The sequence below is a fragment of the Coffea arabica genome, chromosome 6e, assembly GCF_036785885.1.
Source record: "Coffea arabica cultivar ET-39 chromosome 6e, Coffea Arabica ET-39 HiFi, whole genome shotgun sequence".
Lineage (NCBI taxonomy): Eukaryota > Viridiplantae > Streptophyta > Magnoliopsida > Gentianales > Rubiaceae > Coffea > Coffea arabica.
The window spans coordinates 10,187,470-10,212,723 of NC_092321.1; the positions used below are offsets into that span (position 1 = coordinate 10,187,470).

Sequence of the window (25,254 nt, forward strand, 5' to 3'; positions counted from 1 at the left end):
GATTTACATATACTCATCGTAAAAACAAATGGACCGCCCCATATAGGAGTTAATGCGCCGCAGGCAAGGCAGCAGTGGCAGCTACACAATTGTCCAACATTAATTCCACCACCTAAATTTACCAGCCATGCACAGTTCGCTTTATTTATTTATTTATTTATTTTTGGTCTATTGTTATAATTTATACGAGTAAATTATCTGGATGGTCACTAAACTTTTGCAATCGTCGAATTTTGATCACTAAACAACTATTAAAAGTCTGATTTTGATCACTAAAATGTATAAAGTTAAGGTTCCAAGCCATTCTGTTAGATTTAGTCGTTAAGTTTGCTGATCCGTTTATCCGCACGATTTCTAAAACAAAAGAAATGGTCAATTTAGGAAGTTTCACATGCATCTTCTTCTTCTTATTGTGAAGCACCCGGCTTATGGATTCGATCAGTTCGACGGGTTCGACTCCATACCCAATCCGATTGTCCTCCATATCTTCAACAAAATCTCCGACATGTTAATTTGATCCCACATTTTGATATCATAGTAATTAATGCTGTACTGAAGTATCAATCCATGATAGTAGCATTTTTCATTTTTATATGAATAAATAAATTACAATTCAAACGATCTCACAGGTATTGAAAATCACCACTCAATACCAGTGCTTGCTGCAAGCTAACCTATGACAGCAATTTTCTCCTCACACAAATTGTGGAAAATTAAAAAAGTTATCTTGTCTGCAATTGACGGGATAACTCGGACAATTTCTTGATGTTCTTAATGAAGTGCTTTTCTCAGTTTTGCTATAATGCCTTTCATTTTCTTTTGATTCGTTCTTCCCGACCTGATGGAGTTATAATCTAGTACTATTCAAATGGGCCCTTCTATCTTTTCTTTTCTTTTCTTTTTGTTCCGCTACTCCCATGACATGGACAGCGATTCACGGCTTCCAGAAATTAAGTAGTGATTGGCCAGCAAGCATGGACACGAAATCAAACCCTCTCATCCCTCCCGTTCAAGCTTTGAATTTGCGCATCCTTACCAACCAATTACTCCTAATCAAGTCTCAAATGGTCACCAAAACACCTCAAAAACCAACCAATTAAGGGAATGGACGAAGTCATGTTTGACTCGGAGTTAAACACCAGTTTGCAACTGTTCTTGATATTTGGTTCTCAGCTGCAGTTGGAAAACAAATGGTACGACAAAGGGCGCCATGCCAAATCAAATAATTGGACGAAACCTCAAGGAATCATGTGATCTAAACGTTGTATTTCTCCTTCGAAAGCACTGCGCTTTTGTTGGAGGGTAGCAGAGCATGGCATGTGCTTGCTGCAGGACATTGCAGGTTTGAAAGGGCCCAGACTCCTCGCTGTGCATGGGCTATGATTAGTGTGTGAATGCTAAAGCCATTTATTTTAAAGAGTTTACACTTATCAACTGTGTTGAACAACTCGTGATGCCTCCGTATTCAATATGCACTGTGACCCGTCTCTCTTGATCAATCCTTATCTCGTTAAACCTGAACCCCTTCCCGACGACAAAAAAAATAAATATTGCAATTGCACCAAGAGAATAGAAGCTGCCCACAACATCCTTGTGCTGGTTGTACGGTAGGAAAAAAGAAGCTACACCAATTCTATGAAAGAGATCAAATTTTCTTTCTTCCTTGCGTCTGTCTACTTCTTCTTCTCTTCTTTTTATTTGCAAGACGAGCTTCGACTTCGAAAAGTTCTAATCCAATGAATGCCCCGGTTTAAGCAAATTATCGCGCACCAGCAGGATGTAATCCCATGAAAATAATTGAGTCAGTGGTTGCTCAAGAGTCAAAACTTAATGGTCACTAGTGTTGTTAATCGAGAGCCGAGTGGAATCTAGTATTTGACTGTCGAGCTTAAATCGAGTCAGGTTCGAGCTCGCTCGACTAGGCCTACGAGTTTTGAAATATATTTGAATTCGACTTATCAAATGGGACATATGACTCGAGTTCGATCTCGAGCTCGACTCGTTTATCACAAACGAGTCGAGTTTTCATGAGTTCGAGCTCGAACTCATGCAAATTAGTCACAATAAAAACCTATATTTTTCAATTTTTATTCTTTTAAATTGTGAAATGACATATATGCCTTTTCTTATTGAGCCGAATCAAACTACTCGAATAACAACGAGTCGAGTATATCTCGAGCTCAAACTCTACTCGTTTACCACAATTAACGAGCCAAGTTTGAGCCTGATCGAGTCGAGCTCAATCGAGCTTTCGAGTTGCTCGTTCCATTTAACAGCTTCATTGGTCACCTTATTAAAGCTTCTCCGTTTTCATTATTATGTCCCATGCATCAGCAATTTTTTGTAAGTTTACTATGGACCAGTTAAGGTGAGCCGTTGCCCTTGGATATAGTGAGAGGTTCATAATTAGTCCTTCGACGTATCATCATAGCCAGATCTTCACGGTGCGTGAGGAGGGGGTTGTGGGAGAGAAGAAGAAGAAGAAGAAACCAAGAGCGGAAATAGGTTGGGATTTTAGAAGCTGAAGTGTAGCAGTCACACTATACCTAACTCAGAAGTACTAGAAGAAACAGAAACAGCTCAGACTGGATTATGATAATAATTTCTTTCCTTTTTGGATGGAAAAGCTAAAATGATAGAGATTCTGCTGATAAGCTTGCTAGGCTTTTAGAACATGTTGTCATATGGGAAGCTTCAAGCCATATTAGGAAGCATGATGTTACGTGTAGGAGGCTTTTTTATTGATGGGAAGTAATTTGCCCCAGATAGTCACATCAATGCGTTGGTGCACACATAATTGAGCTAGCTTAGAACAGTTGATGAAGACCCACGTGAATGGGCTGGTGGTTGGCGCCTCTTCCTCGGGTCCTCATGTCTCGGGGTCGAATCTCCGCAACAACATCAGCTTCTCCGTGCATCTAACGTGCTAGGTCTGGTTGGGGCTCTGGACCGGGCCGAAGTGGGATTAGTCGGGCCGCCTTTAAGGACTTGACCCGGACATCCACTCCGTCAGCAAAAAAAAAAAAAAAAAGAACAGTTGATGAAATTCGCAAATTATTGATGCCAATATTCTCACATAAAATTCTAAAGAAATTGGTTTTAACGAAGTAGAAGCAATCGTAAAACTCTAAAGAAATTGGTATTAATAGGTTATTTCTCTGAGAATGATATAATAAATGCTTCATGGAACTTGCAAACTGTTTATACAGCGCAAGCAATGCAATAAAATCCATCCGCATCCGGTAAGTATTTTTTGTCAATAGTAACACCAGAATTTCTCAGATAATGTTGGACTGGACCATCCATGTGGTGCCCGCATGCTTGACGTTGGGCCAAGATAGAATTTAGTGCATAGCTTAGAACAGAGATAGTCCACATTGACTTGCACGTCAATAGAGTGACTCTTGAGCTAGCCATCAATTTTATATACTGTATAATTATTTTTACACTAATAGGTTTAGATTATGCCACGTAATATGAATTCAAATTTCAAATCATGCAGATGTGGCATATATTCAAAACTATTAGTGTAAAAAAAAAAAATTTGTGCGATTAATATTACTAGTCACAACTAACCTACAAATGATTGGACGAACGCTATATGTATGTGTGTGTGAAGAGAGAGAGAGCGACAGACTGAACTCGCACTTAATTAGACTTGAATCCAAGACGATAAAAATGGAGTTTATTGCTAAACTAACTCTTTTTTTGAAACATATACCCAAAGTAACCTAATTTTAAATTTTATTACCTTTCTAATTCTTTTTTTGCCACATAAGTTGCATATGTGGCAGGATATAGATAGAGGCACATTCCATCTCTCTTTCCCAACTAATATCTTTTCAACTCTCTTTTTTAACTAATATCTTTCTCAATTCTCTCTCTTAACCTTCCTCTTTTTTTTTTTGGATAATTTCAGATACCTTTCCTGAAGTTTCTGACAGTCTCATTCCCCTCTCCTGTGGTTTGAAAAATACCACAAACTTTCCCTAAAATTAAATAGGCAGTCTCAAAGTAGACCCAATTCAAAAATACAAACAATAAAACATGGAGAGTTGGAGAGAGAAACAACTATATACCACAAATGCCCTGATTATCTTGCATTAATGATTTTATTTTTATGACTAATACTAATTTACCTATAAACACCTTACACGGGGTGATTTATGAGGTACAATCAGTTTACAAACATATATATTATATTAGATGTTAGTTACTTGCCTGTTTCTATATTGGTTAAAGGATTCTAATTTATCGTTAATTGTGTTTATAACTAATTTCAACAAATTTGTCCTGATAATCACGAAATATTAGAGAGATAGTTTATTTCAATAAGTAGCATGTATATAAATAATTAATAAATATACAATATGATTAAAATAATGTACACCGTATTATTGACCAAGTACGATGCATATAAATTGTTGAACATGCAGTTATTTGTTCACATATATATTGTAATTAGTCATCGCAGCAATATGCATAGTGCAATGGTATGCATACATTTGGAATGGTTATTGGTGTTTTGACCCACTTGTGCATCTCTTTGTAAGATTCAGTGGGTATGTAATTTTATCTATATGACTAATACTAATTTACCTATAAACACCTTACACGGGGGTGATCTATGAGGTATAATCAGTTTACAAACATGTACATTATGTTAGATGTTAGTTACTTGTCTGTTTCTATATTGGTTAAAGGATTCTAATTTATCGTTAATTACATTAATTGTGTTTATAACTAACTTCACCAAATTTGTCCTGATAATCACGAAATATTAGCTAACTTGTGAGGGTATTTAAGTCTTTTTGGCCATGATGATATAAGAAATGGGACCTAAAATTCTGACAGGAGAGGTTTGTGATATTTTTTAAACCACAGGGGAGGAGAGTGAGACTGTCAGAAACCTCAAAGGAGGTATCTGAAATTATCCTTTTTTTTTTTCCTTTCGCTATCTTTTTTCTTTCATTATTTTTCCTTGTCAAATGTAATTATGAGAAGCCAATATTTACATTAATAACATCTAAAATTTCATTATCATTCCTGATATTGTATTTATGGATGAAAATATTCTTTTCAAATTGATAATCTCAAGGTAAATGAAAATTATTCTATTATCTTTTCTATTGTGTAATTTTTGAAACATTCCCATGACCTTCAAAAAAATTTGAATACTAATTGTTTTAACAAATGATTTCTCACACCGTGTTTGATAAAATGTTAAGAAGAAAACTACGTAACAACATAGATTCATATTCAATATGTTTGATTGCTGCCACATATATAAGTATGTTCATTTGTAGTGCCTCTCTATCACATGATCAAATAATCTTGTATATTTAAAGTATTTTTGAACATTTATTCAACATCAATTAATGGCTTTTGTTACTTTCAAGAAACTTTAGCATCATCTTAATTGCAATAGTTTGATTATTTTTTGTAAAAGTTCTTTTCAAGGAGTAGGAAGTATAATATAAACCAATATGATAGTCTTGAAGTTTTGTAACTTTTTCTTGTTATTGCTTACAATTTTCATTGTAATTTTTGTATTTTGCAAATTTATTTTTGAAAAATATATGCAATAAGTTTGATACATTTAAAAAATATTGCAGAGAGCAATAATAGTAAGGTCAATAGTGGTAGAATTTATTTTAAATAATTATAAGGAATTTATTAAAGTTACGCAATCATTTTGTGCCTCTATAATAAAATAGTTTAAATTTTTAATTTTTGTTGGAAATTATAGACTAGATTAAAACTTTCATTTTTTGTTATCCTACATGGCAATCAGGGTAATTAGGTGGCAACAATAACATCGATTTGGGAATAAAATTTGAAAGTGAATCATATTGAGAATATTTTTTAGAAAGAGTGTTATTTTGGTAAAAAACTCATAAAAATGCTTCATATTGGGGCAAAACCCAATATGAGTTCAAGATTATAATGGTAAAGATTCATTGCTTCATCCGCAATTGAGACATATTACTTTTAACTGCTACACAAAGTGTGTATTGGTATATGTACATTAGGTAGAACCAAATGTGTCCACAAATTTGTCAGACCTTAAATTCATTTCCTATATGATAATTTAAGGAGTTTCAACTAGTGAAGGCTTAGCAATCTTAATTTGGATGGCAGTACTTTAGCTAAAGCAACCATCTCATGCAGTGGCAAGGCTAGAAATAATTTTCAGTGGAAGCAAATATGATACTGTAATTTACTTTTTTGTTAAAAGACATAACAATAATATTTACATGTCAAGCAAAAGTAATGCATTTGCATCATGATTAATATAACCCAGGAAAACTATTTTTAATAAAAAGTATCCTAAATTTATTTAAATTGCTGGTTAATAACGTATTGTGAGAGTTCTAGGTAGTTTTCTTCTCTTCTAAGATTCGTAGCGAGAGTTTTAGATATTTTTTTCTATTATTAAATCTGAATTTTTTTCAGATTTTGATTGTCAGGTTTAGAATTTGTTGATTCTACTCGACATATTGTAATATTTGAACTCGAAACAGTTAATTAGTAGATTTGGCGATTGAAATCATACATACACGTTCTTAGGTTTACCATGATTTTATCTTAATTTTTATTTATTCTTTAGATATGTAGTATCCATTCTTTTCAAATATTTTCTTTGATAGTTGTGTGTATGATTGATGATGTAACTTCTACCATTAGTACGGATTTTAATCAAATAATAATGTTTTACTTAATTCTAGATACACCATTAAAGTAATGTAATTTGTTTTTTAAAAAAGAATTGGAAAATGTCTAGACACGTCATTTTGACTAATAAGGAGCAAATCATATAAATAACTTCCAAAGAAACTAAATGACCAGAGACAAAACCTTTTGATTTGTGTTTGTTCATATTTCAACTTCATCAAATCATAAATTAGTCCTACAATATATTCATACCCGAAAGTTTTATTGGGAGCAAACCTAAAATTAATTGAAGGGATATGCAATTGTGTGGGCACAGCCCCGTGGCTTCAGCGTCCCTGCCTTGACCCGCCACCGGTCTGGTGTCGTAACTCAGTACAAGTACCCCACATGGCAAGTTTTTTAAACACCAATTAACGGACGAGGATTCATTTCCATCCCGACATTTCCATATGATCATTGCAAAAGAAAGTCATCAAGACAATTATCCACGACTGTTAAGGCAAGCACCGCACGCCCGCGTCCCTGCTTTTTGCATGCTCACAGGCCAACTTTTCCACCTTCCTCGATGTTCAGCAGCCATGGTAACGATTGACTTTTCTTTTTCTTTTTTTTTTTTTGGTGTTAAAAGGCGTCCTTTCAAATTTCCACCATCATCGTAGTAGAAGAAAAACAAGAAAAGAATATAACAACAATTTTCTTTTGCCATCAAGGCGGGCGTGTTCCTTGCAAATGGGGTAATGATTGACAGGATACAAAACCAGCAATCATTTAGGGAAAGAAGAAGAAGAAAGAATTAAGTGAAGAAAATACAAGGGAAGTGAGGGGGAATTACTGAATGTGGCAAGCAGAGAGACGCACAAGTTGTTGGGCATTCCACCTTATTATTTTGATGTTTAGACATTAATATACTATATGTATATGGATGTCAAATCTTGATCAAAAAAGGCCCGCCGCCTGACAGTGACAGCATAAATTTGCAGCGCAAGTTGTTGATCAAAATAAATGAGAGTAGTAGCACTGCTCCTAAAAATGGGCAGACGCGACAATTACTGCTAATGTCCTGTTCAAGCAATTTATTCCAGTCATGCAATTTCACAAAGCTGGCGTCTCGCTGGAAAGACCATTTGAGCAGTCAATTCCGGTTGGATTTTCCATTTAGATATTAATAATACTCCTGTCCTGGTGCTGATTTTCTTGGACGAGTCAAATAGAAACAGATTTTTATAGTTTCTTTTTTTTTTTTTATATATATATAACGATCACAAGGTCCTGATATTTTAGGAAAATTCCGTGTCAGTTTCTGTGTCTTTATTTTAATTTCATAGCGTACTGCGTAAATTACTTCAAATTACTACTTTCAGAAATATGAAGTTGGCCGGAAAACTCTGATAGAAGTTAAACGACTGCTACGGTAGGTCTCATAATTTTACACGATATTAAATTTGAGGTTCGGCGTCTAAAAGTAGAAGTAAATTGCCATTAACGGCGAGAGGAATTGTCAAATTGACAACCATATCTGCGGCGGCTGAAATGTCCCCCCAGCGTCGTCATGTCCAAACAAAAATTGTCGAGTGGGCCCCTTTTTGGGGGCCAAAAAAAAAAAAAGAATGACAAAGGTTGAAGAGAAAACGATTATAAAATTCGGGGGAGTGGGAAAGAATCTTGTGTGTGTTTTTGGAATAAGAAAGTTTGAAATTATGCTAAGTAATATGGACAAGGATGTAAACGAATTTAATCAAATCCAGTACATTAGCGTTCAAACTAATTTAATTATTTTAATAGGATTTGAAATTTTATTTAATTTTGACCTGTTATTTATCGAATCGTACTCGAATGAACTTCTATTGAATTTGAAAGTTATTAAACATAAAATGTTGTTCAATCAAATTTGAACAAATTCTTATCAAATTGAGTTCAATTCGAATATCGATTAACTTGATTCATCTATCCACCCTAAATAAGAGGGAGTACGTGCATGTATCTCTTACTCCTTTAGGAGCTTTCACGTGCGTCCACGCCATAGTATGTTTCTATAGTTGCCATTTTATATTGGAGATGATCATAGAGTTTCACTTTCCTTGTAGTCCCATATTTCCTACAAATCCTCCATAGTTAGAGGGAGAAAATGAGTGAATGCATGGGTTAGGTTGTTACAGTATGCTTTGTCTTGCTCTGATTCGGATGAGAGACAATAATATGTGTGTTTGGATTGTAAATTATTACACCCTATTTACATACACTAACTTGTTTATATTATCAACATATTTTCAATCACCTTTTTTATTTCACATACATCATATCAAAAAAATACTAATAAAATTATCTCAAATAATTTACTATCCCGACACACTTTTAACTAGTTATGATTTTATAACGTCAAATGAAACCTGAAGATTACAAAGTTATATTTATTGATTTCTTTTAACATCTATCAGGTTGTTATATACTGTGAGTGTGTTTGGATAGAGCTCTTTTTAAAGGACAAATATTCTAGTAACTCACAAATTTGTTGATTTATTTTAATCTATGACACCAATCTTTCTGCGGGAAAAAAAAAGGAAAAAGAGATTATGATAGGACAACAAGTTAACTGAGTATCCATTTAAAGTTGAAAAGAAACAAATTTGGGCATACTTTGATTTTAACACCCCAAAAAAAAAGCTTTTATGGCATTCAGTTACATATTAAAATGAGAATTGATATGAATATGACGATAAGAGGGAATACAGATACTAAAATTAGAAGGATACCAAAATTTAAAAATAAAGACAAAATGAAAAAAAAAAAGAAGGAAATGGCTGATACTACTTTAATGTTTATTACAAAAAAGAAGCAAAAAATGCAAATTGCCGTCAAATTTAAGCAGTTTCGATTGTCTAAGTTAGATAAAATAAAACAAACGATAATAATCATATTTACACAATGGAAAACTCTTAATTAGGAATCAAGCAAGCAAGAAAGACGAGGACACCATAGGGTCGCAAGGAAATTTTAAAAAAGAAAGAAAGAACAAAAGAACAAAAGCAGACCAAAGCATTTTGGAATCTGGAAATTGAATATTCCTTTAAATAAAATGGGGAGATGAATTCTTCCACTTACGGGGGTTGATTTTGATGGATCCTTGTACTGTTGGCCAATAAGATGAACATCAATCTACTTTAGGAAAATGATAAAGAGGCCAAATGAGAATTTGCCTCTGGGTGACTACTTTAAGGGGGAAAAAAAAAAAGCACAAGCATTTGCTACAGTTAATACTGGGAAAGCGACTGAAAGACCTTTAAGCAGTTGTGTACAGTGTAATCAGAAAAAGTAACAGTCATATGCTGTTCAGTGTATTATCAGATACAGGAAAAAGAAAGTTTATAAATAGGTTTGTGATAATAGACTTAAACGTCAAGGAAATTTTGATGCTTCGCTTAATAAAGGGAAGAATGGAGTAGAGAATTCACATTTTGGCCTTGGCGAACCATTGCTTCTCATCACAACAGTAGAGACGTTGATTTCATTTCAGGATACGTAGGCACCCATGAACTGAACATTTCAGGATATTCTGGACATTAAAATGTAGGTCAAGGGATCGATTTGATCCCTTAACTTATACACGATCAATCGATCCCTTGATCTATACATGATCTATTGACCTATACATCCAAGTAGAGTCTCTCTTTTGGTAGCCAACAACTTAGGTTTCATCCGTTGATTTACCGGTGGTCATAATTTTTTGGGTGAAATATGTGAAGTCCCTTAGCTGTTATTGGTTGGCGAAGAAGAAAGGGAATTTTTTTTTCGATAAAAAAGAAAGGGAATTAAAACCATCCTTTCGAATTTGTTGTCCAAACTTGAAATGGAAGGATAGCAATCCAATTCAGTCAGCAGTTGAGAACGAGACCACGAGAATTTGAGCCGTGTCATCAATTAACTCTCTTTTCTCTTTCACTCAGCTTGAGATTCCTGTGGCCTGCCTGCCGTTTTGCGCTCGTGACTGAAAATTGAGACGGACTTCGAAATAGAAGCTTTGACTGGATATCGCTTCTCATCATTATAATCTGTAATCACATCACATTAAAATAAAAAGTCCTTAAATTGTAATTCTAAACTCCGACGATAATTGAGTCAAATAAAATACTGGTAATGAATAAATAAAACTCAAACACACCCCCCAATAACAGGAAAAATTAAAATACGCCAGGAAATGAAGCCCAGGCACATTTCCAGATGTTGTGTTATTTTGTAATTGTGTTTGATGAGAGAGGGACATTGTAGAAATGCAAATCTTAAATTATTAACAAGCAGAAATATTTGATACTATGTACAAAATTTTTTTTTTTGGGATGATCCTTATCAATTGATCACCTCCAAAACTAAATAGTAAATACCACTATCTCTTCGTATTATTAATTAATTATAATAATAATTTGCTTCTAGTCAAGGCAAGGCAAGGCCGGGCCAGCCCGCCGGCTATTTGATTCTGCGCTGCTGCATCCACCACCGAAAATACACCTACCACATAATGGTACCACCTTCACCGCCACCGCAGCTAATTAACGAGGCGCAACTACTAACTCCATTTCTCAGCCGGCAAACCGTCCCACAATCTCACCACACTTCCGTCTAGCACCGTTAAATCCTGATAACGGTAGAACCCCATATGATCTCCCATCCTCATTCTCATCGTTACCTCCCACCAACCTTCCCCGAACCATTGCTTCTCATCCCCGATACATCCGTCCTCGCAGTCAAGTTCTCCGTTTACGTCATCACGTCTATCCTCCTCCCTCCGATCATAGTAAAGTGTAAACTTCCCGCTCGTTCTTCCCTCTGCATTGAACAAGTACGGCGACGATTGAGCCGCCGCAGTCGAAGGTTTAGCTGCCTCGACTATAGCAGAAGCCACCACAGCCGTCGCCGATGCAGGCTCAGCCACCAGTCTCTCAACCGGCCGCGACGCTTCACGTGGAAAGTTGCTGCGAGGTAATGACCAAGCCTTTAATCTCCACACGCTGACGGCGGCCGTAACAACGGCAACCCACGTCCAGACGTTGTTGACGAGCGTTAACAGGCCGAAGCGCAGGTAGTCGAATGCCAGAACCTCGAGCGGAGAATCCAGAGCACTCATTTTTTGTTCACTTTCTCTCTCACACAGTCACACAGTAGCTGTAAGAGGACGGTTCCTTTTATTAGTAGAGTATTTCTTTCCTTTCCGCCTTCTCGGAAAAGCATGGTGAAAATATGAGTGGTATTTATGGGATGAGAGAGATGAATGGGGGCCGTTGGATTGGATAGCTGGAAGGCATCTGAGATTAGATGCCAAGAATCGAGAGTGAGATGCGAAAGGAAGATCCGAATATTGATACCCGAACTCTATCAAATTAGCGGATGTCAGTTGCCACTTGTATAGTTTAGAGTGGCTGTCGTGCTAAACTTGGGTACCTTACTGTTTACTTGGCAGCCACTAGAAATTTTTACTGTCGTGCTTGATCATTTTAACAGAAGAGCTTTATTTTACTGTGGAAAATAACAGAAGAGAATATCCACAAATTTTTCATCTTTCTCAACTTACACACAGGCCTCGTTTGGAATTACGGTACTTTTGTTTAAAAAGCACTTTTACGTGCTAAAAGTACTTTTTTGAGGTGTTTGATAAACATTATCTCATAAAATTAAAAATAGCAAAAGGTTAAATTTGGTACTTTTAAAATAACTTCTGTTGCTTAAAAAATGAAACATTGAATTTAATTATTTTATCCTATATTATGAACTAAATAAAGAGATAAAAAAATTTAAAAAATTTTAAATTACACATTATTCAACACAATAAGCGATTAATATTGAATTATGTATTCAGACAACATACTTTAAAAAGTACTTATTTATCGAATGCTCCATTGATGAAGTACTTTTTAACAAGTTATCGAATTTCGAAACCGACCCTTAAAAACCGTACGTATACAAACGAGCAATACTTGCACATAATTAAGAAGCCCATCAAACAATTGGCGTGACTTTACATATGGCATAATCGAACACAATGATCACTCCATGCGAACCATCATTACTGTTGTTTCATGTTTGGATGTAATGAAGGGCGGTTGGAAGACTCCGGGATAATAATTGAAGAATTGCTTGATTAATGAAGTGCAAGATGATGTAACCAAAACCACTAAGTACAAGTATAACAATACACTGACAACTGAGGATCAGAACCCAATTTTCTTTATTAATCAACCTATATAGTAAAAGCGCGAATGGGATTGTTAAGGGTGGTGGTTGTTTTGCTGACGTGGCTGGGTTTTATTGGCTAGAATTTGGTCGTCAATCACGTGGGACTCGCGTGCCAAAAATTTTGTTTTAGGGCTTCCCTTGTTTTCTTTCCCCTCATTCATGTCCGCCGCTTCGTTGCTCTCCAGAGCTCCTCTCCTCTCCCCTTCCATTTTTCTTTTCTTTTCTTTTCTTTGTTCCTTTTTGTTGTTTTTATTTGGTCCTTTTTTCTCTGTTTTTCCTTCCCGTTTCCCCCCTCCCCCCTTTTTCCTTTCTTCTCTTTCCTTTTTTTTCAATTATATGATTCTAACTGATTTTTTTCCCTTGTTAGAATTGGTCTGGATATGAAGCTACTAAACGCATGAGACACAGAAATCATCTTAATTGGTAAGCTCCAATATTTCCCCAAAGTTTTACAGTTTCCTTTATTCAAGAAAGAAAGACATTTTTCCTGCTAAGATTTGTTAATCTTTCGATTAATAACCCAGAGGTCTGAAATACTATTTTTTCATCTCCTTCTTTGAGCAAACAAAGAAAGCTGTAGTAAAATCTTCATCCAAAAGCAGCGAAAGTCAGAAGTATTTATAAACCCAGAGATCTGCTGTTTTTTATTTTCTTGTTGAGTATGCTTTTGAGTTTGTAGGTGAAATATTAGAAATCTGCTTTCCTACCCGTAGTATGTTTTTTATTTTCTTCTGCTTAGATCTTGCAGGTGAAATATTAGAAATCTCTGGGTTTTCAGTTCCCTCGCAGCTGAAGCGCGGCCAGTTTATTCGAGCAAAGAGGCTAATTTTTCCGAGAAAAGCGCAGGCGAGTCCAACGAAGGTTTCTGCATCTTCGGATGATAATGGAAGCCCTCCCAAATCCTTTGATTACGATCTCATCATTATTGGCGCTGGCGTCAGTGGTCATGGAGCTGCACTGCATGCCGTAAAAAAGGTTCCAAACATTAATTCCATGGATTATTTTTTTTTGCTTTTAAAATGTCGGATTTTATGTGTTTTTGTGCTTTTGCTTATTCCTTTTCCGTTGTATAGTGTTTTGAGCTAAAATTTCAACTGAGTGATTGCACAGACGTCGCAAGCTTTGAAGTTTGAGCACATTAAAGTTGATTTTTTATTATTGCTGTATTTGTGGTGTCATTTAAGCTTAGGAACCAAGCCATAAATAAGTTATCTCATCTGTTGGCTTTGGTTTTTAGTGCAAAAGTTTCATGCTTTTCAGTTTATGCTGTACTATACTACTTGATCAATTGGAGTCTTGGAGCTCAAAATCAAGATTGCATTGGTTATCACTCGAGATGTTATATGCTCAAATTTCCCAGCTCTTGTTTAGTTGTTGCTTGGGATTTTCGAAATAATTTAAATTGTCAATTTTCTTTGTTTCTTTTTCATGTCTCCGCCATTGTCAATTTCCAATGGAATTGAACTTATTTCATCTTTTGATGACTTTAGTTTGAAGTTTTTAATTATAGTTTTGAATAATTTTCAACTAATTGTGGGAAAGGAGGTTAAAGTGGCAAAATTTGTTAGATTGGTTGGTAGATAACACTTTGGCCACAAATGCTGTTATGAAAGGTGTATGTTTACCAAAAAACCTATTATTTAGAAGAAAAAATCCCTAGATCTCTTTTCCTTCTTTGACCATATAGTTTTGGATTCATGGGTTGTTTAAATCTTAGCACAATGTCTTTGGCTAAAAACTTGGTGATTATCTTTGTGTAACATTTTACAGCCTTCTTTTTTGCTACTTGTTTCCATTTTGCATATGAACAATTTATTTTTGCTCCTGTTTATTTTTGTTAACTTTTGGGTTGAATTTTATAGGGGTAATGCTTCGTTTAGTACCAGTCAGTCTAAGCCCAAGCTTTGGCCTTTTAGCATAGTTCAGCTTTAGACAAGTAAGCTGTTTACACTTTATTTAAAAAAATATCTTAGTCAAATAGATGTGCTTGTATACTAATAATTAGTAGATGTCTTTGTTGATTATGCTTCTGTTAATTATGAGAAAATGATTAAGTTTCTGTTAATTATCTTTTCTGCTATTTAGCTTGCAAACCATTTCTTTGTGTCCTTATTTGGCGTTAAATTAGATGGCTACCTGGCTCTTCATGATGGAATTAGGTATTAAAATTATCGGCATATAATAAAGCAAATGATGGCCTTCTACTACTTTTAAGGTGCTGATTCTAACCTTTTTTCTTTCACCTTTCGGTTTAATGTAACCATCTCTATGAATGGAATTTTTTTTACAACAGTGTGTATATTGTGTATATAATAATGTAATGGAAAATTGTTCATTTGTAGTTATTGCATGTTTTATATTGTAATTGAAGATTGTTCGTTTATTCTTTGGCCACACTGGTGCAGTATGCCCCGACCTATGAATTGTACAAAATCCTTTGCCCCATACTTTTGCCTTCAGGGATAATTATATGGAAAAAACTTGTCTGCCATATAGGTAATTGCATAGATAGGCGCTAATGATGATGTTCCTGTAAGTGAAAAAAGTTAGATTAAAATGGAAGTGACAATGATAAAAGAAAAAAATCTATGATATATTTTTGGAGAATATGGTAATTGTTACTAATATTTAACCATACGAAGTGGATTTTTGCAGTACCACTCAAGAATGCCTCTGCCATTTGATTAACAAAACTACGTGTTTATTTATGTGGGAAGCAGAATCGGCCACCCTTGAAGCTTTATCAAGATCAAAGCCTTGAAGCGTATGACCCTGGATACTAGATTTTGCACTAACTGTAGCTATCTGATCTTTGCATTACCTGCTGTATATGTATGTCAGCTTTTGATGCATTATATCTCACGCGGATGGTGTTATCATAATATTTTTATTTGGTTTAAAATCTTGTGTAACTGGATGAGTTATTTTGTGCCAAGAGTTTGACCATCCCTTTTGCTACTGATGTATTGAGAGGATAGAAGTATGGCCTATATTAATAATCCTCCTCCTTTTTTGATCAAATGCAATTTATCCCACTAAGGTTGATATGTAAACACAGTTTCTTTTCATTAGATTTCTTGAAGTTATATGCTAATGAAAACCTTTTTAGTTATTGTACTACAGAGTAATGCATTTTTCGGTCTTTCGGTTATTTTGAAGTGTATGATTCTAATAACAAGGAAAAGGCTTGATGCACACTGTGCATTTCTTTTTTCTTCTTTTTCTTATATTCCTTTTTGAGCTGGAACAGCTTTGATGTGTAATGAGAACCTCTGGAATGCAGTCTACTGGTCGTAAGTTTCATAAATGCAGGCTTTTACATTATCTCATGTACTTGTCTTTCCTTTTTCGGGATTCTGGTTGTTGACATGCATCAAATGATCAAGGGTAGAATTGCATCGAGGCCTGTGAAACTTCCTTTTTTCTTTTTTTTTTTGTGTATTGAGTAGTTGACCATCCCCTATGCTATTGATGTATTGAGAAGATACACCTGCATTAGGTAATCCTCCTCCGTTTTTGGTCAAATGCAGTTTATCTCACTACGGTTGATATGTGAGCACAATTCTTTTGCTTTCCGTAGATTTCTTGAAGTTACAAGCTAATGAAGCCATTTTGGTTATTGTACTACAAAGTAATGGGTCTTTCTTTCAGTCTTTGGGTTAATTTGATGCAATTACGAAAATAGTGGATTGGTTGTATCAGAGTCTAAAAATAAGGCTAAGCCTTGCTGCAATACTACACTGCTCTCTCTTTTTTTTTTTGAGCTACAAAGTCACAGATTTTGGTGTACATAAAAAATATAAGGCAGCATTACACAGTGTTATATTATTTTCAAACTAATGACATTGCCATTGCTGTCCAATTAGTCAGCATACCAAAAATGACTGTCATTTAGCAACTAGACTGAAATTGTGGCTCTCTTCATTGCATAATAAAATTATAAAAAATAATCACAAACATTTGGTTGCACCTTCATGTAACTTTTTATATTGAATATCCCAGTTTGAATAATTGAACGTTTCTGGGCAAACTTGAAAATTACACCGCGCATCGCGCGGTGTTCCCCTCCTAGTAGTAATAAATTGATGGACGATCCAATTTATGGTGGGATTGTTATGTAAGGGGTTGGCTGGTGGACCAGACAGGACTAGGAAAGACAACAATAATAAATTGAAGGTGACAGCATCCTTGACCAGGAGGATTACTTACTAGCATAGCATGTTTGAGGTTAGGTCAAGGTGATGGAATGGATTCTTGAAGGCAGCTTGCAAGACACTATTGTCATTTACTGTGATTGGTTAGTTGGCTCGTTGGAGCGCTAAAGGCTAAACTCTAAAGGGGTTGTGGAGTTTGAGGATTGGAGAGGCCCCTGGATCTGGAGATGTGTGGTTCGCCTACACTATCCCGCTGATTTCAAGCCCTGCAATATCCCTTTTTTGATATGTTTTTAATTGTGGTCCTCCAGTATAACTGCAACGATTTTATGAGAAATTGCCCTCCTCCACAGGTTTGATTTTGTGGGCTGCGATGTTAACTACTCGTGGATGGGGCCCAAATACATCGTCCGAATTTCTTATCGTGGTGTCAGTAAATGGAAAGATACTACTCTTTTGCCCCCAAAAGAAAATAAATAAATGGAAGGTCTTTTGTCCAAATCAAAATAGAACTTGGCCCATTCGTTTTGTTAAGTAGGCTTCATTCATCTGAGCGCTTCGGTGAGTTGTATACTATACATCTCACGGAAGATACCTATATTTGTCGTTACCATATTTTGGTATAAACCACAGCTATTCGCGTCCATTTTACAGTTTGCGATTGATCCTATTCCAATTAGATTAGGCCCTTTGTAGGAAAAAGCTCTCCCAGTATTATCCTTTCCATTCCCGTGAATATTGAACTTAAGACCTTATAATTATGGGACGCAAGCTCCTTCCACGATTTTAAATTAAGTAAGTGGTAATTTAAGATACAGAGGGTGAGCGGTATCTTTGCTCCTTTCCTGCCAATGATGTATGGCAATTGGGTTGAGTATAATCTTGGTACTTCCTCTTTTCATTGCTTGGATTGTGTGGGAGCTCAAAGATATAAATAATCACCGTTCATTTTGTGAATTCCTTTTTTTTTGTTGTTTTTGAGGAATTTTGTGAAAATAAGAATAAATGGGATCGAATTCACAAGAGCAAAAACTAGTGAATAGGGGTTCCAAAAGCCAATTAGTTATAGTTATGTCAATTTGCTAAAAGCTAAAGCTAACTTTTTACAAGCGAAACTAATTAGATATTGCAACCTTTTACGCTAAGTTTCTTGTGATCAGTCGGCTGATTGAGGGCTTTAAGCCCAGCAGGAGCGAACTTGGGCCGAAGTGTTGCCTTTTCTAAGTCGTCCCAATTTGCTCATAACAAACTCAGAGGGCCTAATCGTCCCACCCCTTGACAACAAAGGCGTAGTGAAAAGACCACGCTTTCTTGCTCTCGAGCACTCAAGAATGGCTTCCCCATTCAGAAATAAACGTTGGTAATCTAGGTCGAAAGGCTTCAATCAACCAAATTATCCTAGCAGAGCAACCCAAGCAAAGATCAGTAAATTATCGTCTGGTTCTTCTTCATATGCCTTGGTGCTGTGAAAAAGCGTCATATTCAGAAGAAAGGTGTTATCAGTAAATTATCCTAGTATGTTATTTTAATAGAATTCGTTTATTCCAAAAAAAAAAAAGTAAACTATGAGTGTTGTTTCCATCACCTACTTCAAATTTAAAGCATTGCCTCTCTTCTTCTGTATTTACATGCGTAAGAATTCACCAATAAATGAAAAGCACATATACAAGAAACCGGTTCCTTCACTTTTGCATTGAACATATAGACTATAGAGAGAAGTAAATGACGCCGAATGTCACTAAATTATTAACGTTTTTGGTCACTAATCTAATTTTTTTAGCCAAAAATATCGCTCAACTGCTAATTACTTGCAAGCCAGCCTAATTAGGCTTTGTAACTGTTATGTCAGTTTGCATGTCATGTACGCTGACTGAGGGTTTCGAGCCCATAAGGATTTAATTTAAGTCGGACGGATGTGTTTTGTTTTCCATAGTCGTCCAAATTTCGACTTAACCAAACATGGCTTAGAAGGCCTAGTTGTCCCAGCCCTTCACGACGAAGGCTTAATAGTACTCCAGCACCAAGAATCCATTAATTATGGTCTGTTGATCCTTCTTGAGATGCCTTGCTACAGGGCGTAAATTATGAGTATTTGTTTCCAACACCTACATCAAAATTAAAGCGTTAACCTTTTTCTTGTATCTGTGCAAGCATACGATTGATTCTTGAGACTCTATACCTTTACTACCAGTTAAGGAGCATATATTATATACAAGAAATCGATTCCTCTACTTTTGCCTTGAAGATATAGGATCCGTTTGGATTAACTATTTTAGAGATGTTATTAAAATATTTTACCGTAGCAATGTAATTGAAAAACTTTTACTGTATATAAGGTTTTCTTTTTTTTTTTTTTGTATTTTTGGTATTTTTTAAGGTTGTTTTTTTTTTTATTACGTTTTTGAAGTTTTTTTTAATATATTTTTGAGGTTGTTTTTTTGTATTTTTTGAAGTTGTTTTTGGTGTTTTTGAGGTTGTTTTTTGTTTGTGTATTACTGGACTCCCGCTACAACTTTCAGATTCATATTATGTACAAACAATTTGCATATTTTAGAATTCGTAATTTGTATTACCTATAAACACATTTTCTTGAAGTATGATAACCAAAAGTTGTGGTAAATTGAAGAGTTAAATGTATGCTTTTTAGAGAGCAATCGAACAATTTTATGGCTCGCGTCATGTGAGCGTTGAAGGAGAACATGGACTTCGATGGTTCCGAATTTTGTTATGCGTTTAAACCGGTTTTCCGGGTATACCGAACTTCTACTGTAGGCTAATGAGAAGGCTTAAACTAATTCTATATGGCCTTCAACTCTTCTAGATCAATATGCAGATTTCGGGCATGTTTATTGATTGCATGATGTGTACGTTTTCTTAATTATAACAGAATTCATAGCAATGGTTTTTGGATTTCTAGAACAAGTTTCATTTCATTTCTTGGACCATCAAATCGGTACTCCCTTCAAGAATATTAAAATGAAATGGCAGGCGATGTCATTGTGATCTATCATTATTCAATTGTGCACTATATTTTCTCTTACTGGAGAGATTTTCTTCACTCTTATAACAATTGTGTTCTAGGCAGGAAGAAAGCTAGCGGGGTTTGAATTTTTCAGTCTACTGACTCACAGAAGTAGCATCAAGGTTCTGTCTGCATGGTCATACTGATGGCTCTGAAACTCCATTTTGGGATATATAATTTGATTAGAGAGATGGACTGGCGAAGTCACTGAATAGGAAGACGGAATAGAAATTCAAATTAGTGCACAATTTAATAGAGCAAATCCACCAAAGGTGGTCTAACTTAACAAAATCACGTCCTGTCCCTTGAAGTCCCTGAGAATCATTTGTTTAGTCAAAGGGGGAAAAACTGGAATTCTGTTTGGTTGACGAATGCTGAAATGATAATATGATTTACTATCTTTTAAATAAGCCTCTGTTTGGAACTTGGATGACAATGAGACACATAAATAGGATAAAATACTTAACCAAGAAGTTGTAAAAAATGATCTGACAAATTCAACCGAAGAAGAAACAAACGGGAAAAAAAAGAAAAATGGCATTACGGCTACTGATACAAGAACAACTGATTGCTTCATGTTATGCTACTTGCGGAGACACTAAGCCTAATGCTTGGCAGGTTTGTCCCCTCAAGATATAAGTTGGTAGGGTAATTTAGTAGTAGGACATTTTCGAGTCTTTTTTTTTTTTAAAAAAAAGACGATCAGTAGTTATTGTGGATTGTACCTAAGCATTAACTATAAGAGCGTCAATTGTCTTTAATTTGCTTAGGCATTGGCTGAAAGGAAGGCTATGGAATGGTTCTGGCTTGATAAAATAAAGTGTAAAATACAAGTAAGGCTATAGATGTATTATAATATGTGCATAAGCTTGTAAAAACTAGTAATACTTTTAGTTAATTCCGTGTGTATTTGTGTGTATGTTAATGTTTGCATGAGGGGTGATGGCGATGATTCTATTGATTTTTCATCTTTGTTTGCCCAAAAAAAATCCTAGTTAGCTGGTCAATCGGACCACGGCTGACTATTTGGGGTAGGTACGGAGCTGCTAGCCTGAAAATCAGAGTTGAAATTCAAACTTCTCCATTTCATGATCCTGGGGTCTAAGACATTCTTCTGGCAATGTTTCGTTCCCAGCAAATGGTTTTGACCCTAAACGGGTGTGCATCGCCTCCTGTCGTGGCGCTGTTAACTTGGAACATTGTGTGATGGCCTGTCTCTGAATCATGGTTCGAAGTCTCGGCCGAATCGTCACCGTTTCGGCCCCTATCGATACGATATCGTGACGAAACGATACCAAAATACTTGACTCGTCGAGAAATTGGCCGAGTCGTCACCGTGACGGATTGACTCGGCTGAGTCACACCGAGTCACTCCGAATTATCCCGAATCAAGACGAGAAATCAGCCGAGTCACACCGCGACGGATTGACTTGGCCGTTTCTTTTGCTATTTTTTAATTATTTTTATTTAGCATACTTTTTTATATTATTAACAATTTTTAGAATATTAAATACTTTAAAATTTGCGTCTCACCGAGACCGCGACCGATATGCCGAAACCGATGTGGAACGTTCCGGGCCGCGGCCGCGACCGCGACCGCGACTTTGAACCATGCTCTGAATTCAAGTCCATAACCAACATAGAATGCAAGATTCCAATTTTGGCTTTATGAGTGATCACCATAGTCTACTTTAGAAAGTATTAAAAAAATGACTGTTCAGACCTAAGCTGGTTGTGATCCTTCGTTTTACCTCGAAATTTCCACATGATTTATTTACTCAATGTGAAAATTGTGAAGGTCCAAGTAATGTGTGTATCTCTTAAAATATCCTTGAAAAAGACGGTAGTCATCCTCTCGTGCAAATTGCAAGCTAGACACTATAGCAAACTTTGAATAATGGACGCCGTTAAATGCCTTCCCTTTTATGTTCATATTTTTTTTTTTATTCTTCTTTTCCAAAAGAACCATTTATCTATTACAGGCAGGAATTTTCAAAACTGTTTTTCCGGCTTGCTTGCTTTCGTGATACATGCAAGCAAAGCAGATGTTTTCGTGATACATGCAAGTGAAGCAACGTTGTTACCAACCGGTATATTGGAGCCTCATGAAAAGATGTGCGCCAAAGATTCAGGAGAATTGGTCGCTGATTGTTGAGTAAGTAGGTGGGGTATTTTTCATAAGTGTTTTGATACAGTTTGATGAGCTGTATTGAATTTTGGATTGTGAATAATTGTAGAGACTCATTGATGTATAGATAGCGTGTGTATGCCACTTCGTATACGTTTTAGTTCTCTATCAATAAAAATTTGCAATTTAACTAAAAAAAAAAAAAATCTTTTAGATGCTAATTATTTAACATAAGAGTTTATGGTGTGAAACATGGAAATTAGCTAAAAAATTTTGAATACATCTTATATACGCTAGCAGTGTATACATTATCGTGATTAAGTATATGTTCAAATTTTAAATATAGATAAGTTGTCATACATTTAACGGTAATATTATATACACGATCAGTGTATGAAAAATTAATCCAAAAACTGTAAGGGTGCAAATTGAACATACTCCAAATTAACATGATAATAAACACTAGCGCCTTGCTTGCTTAATTGAACAGCGTTTGGCTTCTAACATCAGTTCAATGCATTAGCATAGGTGCATGTATAGCCTATACTACTACACCAGCTTAACCTACATCCAACACAATTTTCTGTCCCTTTCTTCTTTGGAAGGAACAGGCAAATCAGGTTTTGACTTCATACAAAATATTAATTCGATTATTCTAGTACCAGGCAGGTAGAAAAAGTTATTTATTCTTATTCAATGTGAATGGAAAGCACATGAAAGTTTGACTTGGGGTGTATGGTGTGAGAATTGGGCCAACAAGTAAAGCATAAGAAAGTGAGTTTTTACTTCTTTATTATTGCTTCTTTATGTGAGTTAAATCAGAAGTAAGGAGGCGGCTTAATTTGCTCAGTATGCTCCACAAAATTGAATATGTAGATTTCTAATACATTGCGTACAGTAGAGTTACTAGAGAACTTTGACCACAGACAACTCACAACTTCTTGCAACGAGGGACATGATGCAACTGATGATTGTCCATTTTATACTTGTTCTTGAATTTATTAGCTAAACAGAAAAGAGAAGATGAACTTCGACTCAAATGCTTCGAATGTCATGCGAGAATAAAGAATGAGATCGGTCATTATAAGCTAAACCTAGAGCTGATTTTTGACACTTTCAAATCTTGAACAGGTAACGTTTGATTTGAATTGATTTATGCCCCAGAGTCCAAGTGTTTAGATTTGAGTCAGAGTCAAGGTCAAATCCACGATTCAATTCGATTTGTTTGACAAAAGGGCTTGATTTATCCAATTACAACGCTCGAGTTCAAGATGTTAGTTAGATTGTTCTTCTTTGAACTAAGAAATATATAATGTAGAAGCCAAGAAATATTTATGGAACTGAGAAACCTATTGGAAACAGAAAAATTGATGAAAGAAGGAAAAAAAGAGAGAGAGGCTTGAGGAAACACAGTGTGTAAAATATGAAATACTCCCTCTGTCCCACTTTGATAGTCATAGTTTTTTTTTTCACACAGTTTAAGAAAAAGTAGTTAACTTTGTTGGAACAATCAATTTAGGTAACTATTTTCCTAAAATACTCTCACATTAATTAGAGTATAACTTTACGGGAACTTGAATTGATGGTAAAAAAAGAATCAACTCTCATCAAATAGGGTAGGTTTATAGTAACAACAACTTACATTGAATAAGGGTATTTTAGAAAAATTAAAATACAACTACATTTTTCAATTGGAAAGTGGACTACAATTTGGAACAAACGAAAAAGGAAAACAGAACTATCAAAGTGGGACGGAGGGAGTAGAATGTATGGTTATACGTAATGATCTTCCCAATGCTCAACTAGTTCAGAAATTTCACTCATCCATTAACTTGCTGAATACTAACATGGCTTCAATTTCACTTCAATTCCAAAAAAGACGTACAATTCGGGTACATAAACAAATAATAATGAATACGGTATGGTGCTAATTTCTTCAAGTGATTCAAACTTCTTCCAGTTAAGTTTGTTTTTTGGTCTCCCTCTAAATATTTTCTTCCCAAAGTAACTAAAAATCTCGATGTCTGACCTCTTATTATTACTCCCTCCGTCCCACTTTGATAGTCCTGATTTTTTTTTTCACACAGTTTAAGAAAAAGTAGTTAACTTTGTTGGAACAATCAATTTAGGTAGCTATTTTCCTAAAATATCCTCACATTAATTAGAGCACAACTTTATGGGAACTTGAATTGATGGTAAAAAAAGAATCAACTCTCATTAAATGGGGTAGGTTTATAGTAACAACAACTTACATTGAATAAGGGTATTTTAGGAAAATTAAAATACAACTACATTCTTCAATTGGAAAGTGGACTACAATTTGGGACAGACGAAAAAGGAAAACAGGACTATCAAAATGAGACGGATGGAGTATTATTTTTTTGGAGGGAGGGGCTAAGAATCCCAACGCAACGGATCTTCTGTTCCACACCCTGTGCCATTCTCTGTCTCACTTTTTATTATATTGTTATTTCTCCTTCATAAACATCATATTTTAGTTCTTTTTTGTTTCCTTAAGATCCAATAACTATTAATTTAGTAATACACAAAATTTAACAAACTCAAAAAATCAAAATGCATAAAAAATGAGATTTTTTTATGAATTTTCTGCTGCATTTTTTAATTTTCTATTCTATATTGCTTTTTTGAAGCTGTTGTATTTATTTTTTACTGAATTTGTAGTTATTGGATCTTAAGGAAACAAAAAAGAACTAAAACATGATGTTTATGAAGGAGAAATAGCAATATAATAAAAAGTGAGACAGAGAATGGCACAGGGTGTGGGACAGAAGATACGTTGCGGAATCCTAGTGCCTGACTTCTCATATTACAAGTGAGTTAAATCAAGAAAACCGCCACAACCTTGGTATTAACTATTAAGTGGTGAACATTCTGTAGAATTTGACAAAATACATAAACAGCAGTCATATACAAATCAATTTACTACTGTGGTCTACAGATCGTGAGAATCACGATTTCTGGAGTGGATAACCTGACATTACAGTCAAACTTATACTTTTTTATCACTCCTTCAAGAAAAAAAAAAAAAAAAA

At 35.3% G+C, this 25,254-nt stretch overlaps 1 protein-coding gene and 1 long non-coding RNA gene across 7 annotated transcripts; one reads left to right on the forward strand and one right to left on the reverse strand.

The window, feature by feature from the left end:
- Positions 1-10,850: 10,850 nt before the first annotated feature.
- Positions 10,851-11,902, reverse strand: LOC113694349 (uncharacterized). Its single transcript, XM_027213278.2, has one exon. It carries the CDS (start codon positions 11,789-11,791, stop codon positions 11,234-11,236), a length of 558 nt encoding a protein of 185 aa, XP_027069079.2. The 5' UTR covers positions 11,792-11,902; the 3' UTR covers positions 10,851-11,233.
- A 994-nt stretch (positions 11,903-12,896) lies between these two features.
- LOC140009483 (uncharacterized) lies at positions 12,897-16,009 on the forward strand. Of its 6 annotated transcripts, XR_011816903.1 has the most exons (4): positions 13,036-13,320; positions 13,637-13,872; positions 14,760-14,833; positions 15,553-15,896. It is a non-coding gene; the product is annotated as an uncharacterized lncRNA (long non-coding RNA). The 6 variants fall into 6 exon arrangements; XR_011816901.1 differs by having other exon boundaries at positions 13,032-13,320; positions 13,637-14,833; positions 15,553-16,009; XR_011816905.1 differs by having other exon boundaries at positions 13,032-13,320; positions 13,637-14,833; positions 15,618-16,009.
- Positions 16,010-25,254: the final 9,245 nt, after the last annotated feature.

Coding starts and splice junctions, on each gene's coding strand:
- LOC113694349 (XM_027213278.2), bottom strand. CDS start 11,791: ATGAGTGCTCTGGATTCTCCGCTCGAGGTTCTGGCATTCGACTACCTG.